The 6,674-nt window shown below is 57.7% G+C and overlaps 1 protein-coding gene across 9 annotated transcripts in view; it reads left to right on the top strand.

The window, feature by feature from the left end:
• PRRC2B (proline rich coiled-coil 2B) overlaps positions 1-5,571 on the top strand; it is an 88,106-nt gene extending 82,535 nt beyond the window's left edge. For 6 of the 9 annotated variants that reach the window (XM_025888113.2, XM_025888115.2, XM_025888110.2 and 3 more), the window contains exons 31-32: positions 1,656-1,737; positions 3,007-5,571. In XM_025888113.2, coding sequence (XP_025743898.1) covers positions 1,656-1,737; positions 3,007-3,141 — 217 coding nt within the window. In that variant the 3' untranslated portion in view covers positions 3,142-5,571. The remainder of the gene's footprint in view (positions 1-1,655; positions 1,738-3,006) is intronic. The other 3 variants (XM_073905604.1, XM_025888116.2, XM_073905605.1) reach the window with 1 other exon arrangement.
• Positions 5,572-6,674: the final 1,103 nt, after the last annotated feature.

Here is a 6,674-nt window from a genome sequence, read left to right as displayed (position 1 = left end):
CAGTGCTTCCCAGGGCTGCATGTCCCCACACTGGCCTCGCGGGGGCCATCAGTGCCCTCACCGCGCGGACTGGCCCCTTCTCTTTGCGTCCTTGGTCTCGGTCTCGGTCTCCGCCTCCGGTAACTGTCCCAGGTCCCTTAACTGGATTCGGAGGTGGCTTTGGATGAGTACCCGGTACTGAATTGCTTACTATACTAGAAAGTTGAAGAACCTCTGGTTCTGCGGAGCTGTTGGCCCCTGAGGAGGAGTGTGCTGGGAGGGGCAGGCAGCATGCTCCGGCCTGGGGCCCGCGGGTGGGTGCAGTCGGCTCTTGATGCACGTGGGAGATGCCTGGAGCGCCCTCCTGCTTGTAAGCGAGTAGAACAGACACGCGTGACTTGCGGTGCTCCGTGAGAGGTTAGCGGCAGGGCTCCAGGGCACCCCGAGGCCCCTCCAGTGGGGCAGCACTCCTGCAGATCAGAGCACCATCTCGTCCTCCTGCTCTGGAAGCGTCGAGGCCGGGTCCTCGTCCCTCCTGTCTGTCCCATCATTCCACGCTCCACCTGCATTTCCAGAGAAAGGCGTTTGTGGGACCTTTTCCCCCATTCCATCATCTTTTCTGTTCTTACTTTATCCTCTTGGCTTCATTTATTTTTGTTTATTAGTTTGTTTTGTGTTCTGACCCTATTTTTCACGTAGGCCCAAGCGACAGAACTGTATGACTAGTACAGGTAGCTAGTAACACAGAACGGTAGTGTCACCTGGAGTGGGGAGGGCAGCTCTGTGGAGAAGCAGATGTTGTCCCCCTGCTGCCACGGGCGGCGCTGAGCGGCATCTGGCCACAGAGGCAGACCCAGAGCTGACAGAGCCACCCGCGTCTGGTGAGTGTAGGAGAGACGGCAGCGGGCCTTTTGGAGAACATGTACAAGATAGAAGTAGGAGCCTGCACGAATGGCCTTTTGTTTTGTTGGTGCTGTGGTAGGGTGGGGAAAGTGGTGTGTTTCTGTAGGACGGTGTTTCCCAAGTTTTCTGGAAACGGCTTCTGAGGCATGCCCTGCCAAAAAAGGGTTCCCTGGTCAGGGAACACTGGGGGGGCATGCTTGGGGGTCGTGGCCCTCGGCACAGGGTTTGGGCACCCCCACTGTCGAGGGTCCTGAGGAACTCCGCACACAGCTCTTCTCAAGCTTTAGACCCCTAGTCAGCATCCAGGAGAACTGGTTGTCTGGTCAACGGAACACATTCAGAAAGATGTTCCAACAGATTTTTGTTCCTTTGGGTTTTTCTTTCCATTCGCTCCCCCCCCCCGCCACACACACACACACTGCCTAAAAAAGTGCAAACTGGGAATAAACTTGGCACCATTCTGAAATCTGCTTAATAGACCGTTGGTGTGGGTCACAGGGTCCCATTGGTCCAGACCCTCTAGACCCTGAGAGACGGTCGGTGCCCGTCTACCTGTCCGGTCAGTGTCTGCCCACAGCCGGGGCCTCAGCCCCTTTGCCCTTGGCCGTGTCTCTATGAGCTGCCCCGGCGCCCTCTGCACTCCGCTGTCTGAGGTCTTGGCTTTCCTCCGTCCGAGAGGGCGCCACCCGAGCCAGGGCCGCGCCGTGTGCTAGGCTTGACTCGGTTTCTCTGGCGACGCGTGTGTTCTCACCCCCTGCCTTTGGTTTTTTCAGGCCTAGCTCTGCTAGCCCCAGTGGGAAGCCCTCTGGATCAGCAGTTAACATGGGCTCTGTGCAGGGACACTACGTTCAACAGGTAGAAGATGGCTTTCCAGACCCTCCAGCCCCGGACGCTTAGGCCCATCTCCAAGCGCCAAAAGAGAAGGGACTGTCCAACCCATTTGAGTGCTCCTCTTAAAAAGAGAGACGTGCCCTAGCGCTTAGAGCCTGGCGCCGGGAGCCGGCAGCCCGAGTCCCTCCCGGCGAAGGCATTTCTCCTCTTGACGGGCGTCTGGATCCTTCCTTGTCCTGCAGAGAAGGGAGGATGCGGATTCCTCTGAGGAGGTGGCGCCAAAGGTGGACCCTGCCCCCATAGCGATTTGGGCTGTGAAGGCGCTGGGACTCGGTTAGGTCTGTGGGTCAGCTCTAGAAGCCGCGCGTGTGCGCGTGCGCGTGCCGTAGCTCTAGTAAGTGCTGTGTCTCGTCTCTGTCTTGGCTGGGTGGGAGTGCCCGTGGAACGCCGCTCTCCCATTTTGTAACAAAAAGGGTTTCTCAGTGTCTTTGCCTTCAGGCACTGTTCTCCACTACTCTCAAATGCAGTGGCGCTCCAGAGCTCACACACGGCAGGCGTGGCTTTTTATTAAAACCGCATTCCTGGCTGATGGAGGCGGAAGTTTGATCGCTCATTACGTTCCTCCTAACTTGGTTCCCCGGAGGGTCGCTCCCTGAATTGCTTGGACTGAGCTGCTAAAGCTTTCTTGCAGAGTTCACACCCTGGTGGGGGGCAGAGTCAAGGCTGGCCGCAGACCTGCAGGTTAATGGGACCCTGAGTGGGAACCTCGAGGCCAAATGAGGGTCCTGGGGAAAGATTTCTGGAGAGCCGGAGTTGGGGCGGGGCGGTTGTTGAAGATGGGGAGGACCAAGTCCATGTAGTGGCCCCGCGCCCCTCGGCAAACATTCAGGAGTTCCAGTTGTGAGGTGCACTTGGATCTGCACGTGGGCTTTTTGCCCTTGGGGCATGGCGTGCACTGATTTGAGAAGGTCCTTCCAAGTCGGCCTTGGATGTGCCACTCTTGCCGAGGCCCGTGGCCATCACGGGGTGCTTCCTGGAGGACCGAGCATCTTCCTGCCTCCCTGAATCACTGCCCTCAGCACCTGTGGGAGGGGAGCAGCAGCGCATGCCGTGTCCTTCCTCGGGGAGGTCCTTCTCGGTCTGGTCCTTCCACCAAAGGATGGGCCTCTTAGGGTAGCTTTCCTCTGTGACTCAGGAGCAGGCGGGGAGGGGGGTGTGTGGTGGGAGCTATGTACCCAGACAGATGTTTCTGCATAAGGGTAACTGTCTCTGTCTCCATTCATCTGTCCAAAGGCCAAACAACGAGTGGATGAAAAACCCAGCCTGGGAGCCGTGAAACTGCAGGAGGCCCCGTCGGCCGCCTCCCAGATGAAGCGAACAGGAGCAATCAAGCCTCGGGCGGTCAAAGTGGAGGAGAGCAAGGCCTGAAGGTGCTTGGCCACGCCTCCCCCCCCCCCCCCCCCCCCCCCCCCCCCGAGGACAGGGCCGCCGCTCCGCCTTGGCACAGCCAGACGCTCGGACATCTGGGACATCTCTCCAGACCCACCGTCCAACCACCTGGCCCGGACTGAGAGACCTCCCTTCCTTTGTCCACTCCTGAAAGCTCCATTGTCCAACAAGCTTGCCCCCGTGGATATGTGGCATTGACCTGCTCGCTTTACTACGAAGCAAACAAGCAAGCAAACGACCCCGTCCCCACGTTGTCCCCGTCTCCTGTCCACAGTGACTGTGGAGTGACTCGAGCCTTTGTGCAGTACAGATGAGCCCGCCCCGCCCCATCCCACCCCTCCGCCAGGGCGCTTTCTCTGCAGCGCTGCCCAGCCACCCCGCCCCGCCCCAGGCACAGTGGTTTGGCAGCAGGGCCATTTTAGTTTGAGGCTTTTTGTTTTAAAAAGCAGCTAAAGTTTTTACAAAGGAGAAAGGAAAAGAAAACAAAAACAAGCTATGTGTGCATAGCTGAACTTTTCTACGTTCTTCTCCATCTCCTCCCTCACCCCTCCTCTGTCCCAGCCCCACACTTCTCCCTCTCTCCTGGGCCACTGGGCCATCCCTGCCATATCTTAACACAGGACTCTTGGGCAGACGTCCCCCCGCACGCTCTCTGTGGGTTAACCGGTGCGCGTGCTCACAGAAAACGTGGAGGCCACGCCAGGGGGGCAGCTCCGTGCTCGGGAGCAGTGAGGGAGAGAGGCCCGTGAGGTTGGTGTCACGGTTGGGTTCTAGCCTCTGGCCTGTGGGTCGACTGCTGGAGCTTAGGGGCATTTTTAGTGTAATCATGACATAGAATTTCTGTCCTGGACTCTGTTAAAGCCAGTGGACATGCTGACCACAGGGCAGCTGAGGTAAATCATGGAGATACAGAGTCACTGGTGTTTCCCGGCACGGCCCGGACGGTGCGAGCTGACAGCACCACAGGCCCCGTGCAGGCCTCTGCGTCTGGGGCTCTGGCACCTGGGGGCTGCTGTTTGACCTGCACGCCCTTCCTCGAAGCCTTCCGTGACATGCCCTCCTCCTCTCCCCCTGAGCCTGTCTCTTGTCTGGATCCTCCTGTCCTGCCAGCTTTCACACAGCTCGCCCCTGGAAACCGTGAGGCTCCCTCACGGGGGGACGGGCGCTGACGCCTGGCTGATGGGGTCTGCGGCAGAGGCGTGCGGCCCAGAAGGCTGCTCCCACCGGCAGACCCGGGTGGTTGGGGCACAGGGGCCTGAGCCAGGCTGTGGGCAGCCTGGGAGAAAAGTGTGTAGCAACGCCGCTAGCAAAATATTTGTGTGAGCCATTTTATGCTGGGTTTTTTGTTGTTTCTTCTTAAAATAAGACCTAGAAGGAAATCATCCCCGATTTTGTCATTCCAAGGAGAGGGGAAGGGAACTGTCAAGTTTTGCACGTGCTCTTCGGGGTAACTAAGCGGCCAGCCACGTTCCTAAACGAGTTGCTGCCTGCCACCGCCGGGCTCTCCAGGGAGGGCCTGGCCCAGAGCACGGGCAGTAGGTGGGTGGGGATGCGCCCCGCAGAGCACGCCCTCGGGCCGCCGCTGCTGCGAGACGCCCGCGCTCTGAGCGCTGTGTCCAGCATGGGACCGGGAACGGCACGCGCAACTCCTCGGGGCCCTGTACTGCTTTCAGGAAGCGGGGCTCGTCCTGCCAGCGAGAGTGCAGGGCGGACGCAGGGGTCCTCCGGAGAGGGCCGGTGGTCTTGACAGATGCTCTAGTGCTTCGTCGACAGTTTTGCGCTCCCCTTCTGCCTCCACCCTGACCGCGCGCTCCTACCAGCTGGTCCCCTTCGGGCCGGAATCTTGCTTCTGAGGTCCCTTCTCCTAGGGTTGCTCGTTTGACGAGTTGCCCGCACTCACCTGCCCTGTGTGCTCATCTGCTCTCTCTCTTCCCTGCGGGTATGTGACTGCCGTCCCCGTGACCAGCTGCCCTGCCCCCCCCCCCCCCCCCCCCCCCCCCCCCCCCCCCCCCCCCCCCGCTGCCCCTGCGGGAGCCACACACGCTCACCGCCACCCGTGCACTCAGCATCACAGCCAGGCCCGCACACCGAATTCCAGGGCGCATTGTATGTCAGAAGGAGAGAAAGGTTTTTCTCGTTTTGAAATACAACAGAACAGCCCCGGATGCTGTTCCAAGCTCAAGGTGTTGTACCCTTCCGGTGGACGTGCCGTCAGCGCAACAGAGCTTCCTGGTTGAGAAAAAATAAAAACAAAAGGTCACCTGTTCGCCAGCCCTTTTCCCTACCCCTGTATTTTCTCTCCTCCCCCTCCCGAATAAAAACAGAAAACACTAGAATTTATTTATATGTATTGATGTTGTAGGTCTAGGTGAAAAAAAGTAAATGTTTCACTGCTCTATTTATATATAATGTCTGAATTATTCTGTGCAGGAAAGGCCAGGAAATTGCATGTGAAGTTCAGTGCATTCACCACCTCTGTGTGCCCGAGCTGCGGTCTCTTTCCCACTAAGATACAGATTTTAAATTGGGCTTGGGGCAGAGGGCAGGTCTGAGGCCTGCCTGACCCCACGTCCCTTCCTCGGTCTGATGAAATGCAGTTTTTAGTGCAGAGAGGTTTTAAGGTGCAATATCTCTTTTCACGTGGTTTTAGAACCAAACTCAAGGTAATAGGGCTTAGGGTCTTAGTCTGGTTTCAACCCCCATCCTTAGAGCGCAAATCCATGGGGAGGCCTCTGCCAGGATGCCATGGGGCCTTTGGTGGGAACAGGTGAAGAGCAGCAGTTACCTTTCTGGGGCTGCTGAGATTGGGGTGGAGGGGGAATGGTGGGGGGTGGGGTCAGAACCCTGTCACTGCACCTCTCCCTTCCTTCTGATGCTGGCAGCTGGGCCCCGGCCATTGATGGTGCAGCCTGTTGCTTGGCAACCAGTGACCCTGCAGTAGTGTCTGTCCAGTGTCAACTGCTCAGTGGGGTGACATCCTGGAGTGTGGGGTCGAGTGTCCAAGAGGCCTACCACCCCCCTTGAAAACCTCTCTGCCAGTTACATTTGGTCTGGTTTTCTTTACTGTTGCTTCCCCTTTTTTAGTCCACATTATTGTTTTGAAACTTGGAATTCATACACTTCTGGCTCTGGGTTCCTTATAAGGGAAAACAGAGAATGACTTATTCAGAAATTGGTTGAGTTCCAAAGATGTCATTCCAGCCACTTCTAGGGATATTGGGGAATCTTGTGGAATACTGACCTCGGGTCTCTCCAGCTATGCCCTCGCCCTCCTGTCTTCTGGATCTGCCCTCTGGATGGGTGATGAGGTTTGTGACTGATGCTCAGAGCCGAGGAGGCTGAGGGTGTGCACATGGGTGCACGGCTGTGTTCAGAAATGGCTCACTGTGGCAGACTGGTGAAGCCCCGCCCTGCTGTTCGGTTCCCCTCCACCAAATAGCTGCATGTTGCCTCTCAAATATGTATTTGTCCCTTTTCACTGCTTGCAGAGCAAGCCTGGGTTAGGTGGTCTG

This window comes from Callorhinus ursinus, unplaced genomic scaffold (assembly GCF_003265705.2).
Source record: "Callorhinus ursinus isolate GAN/ISIS: 27379988/994484 unplaced genomic scaffold, GSC_fseal_2.0 scaffold24, whole genome shotgun sequence".
Lineage (NCBI taxonomy): Eukaryota > Metazoa > Chordata > Mammalia > Carnivora > Otariidae > Callorhinus > Callorhinus ursinus.
The sequence above is the reverse complement of the archived record's forward strand: the minus strand, read 5'-3'. Positions and strand labels throughout refer to the sequence as shown.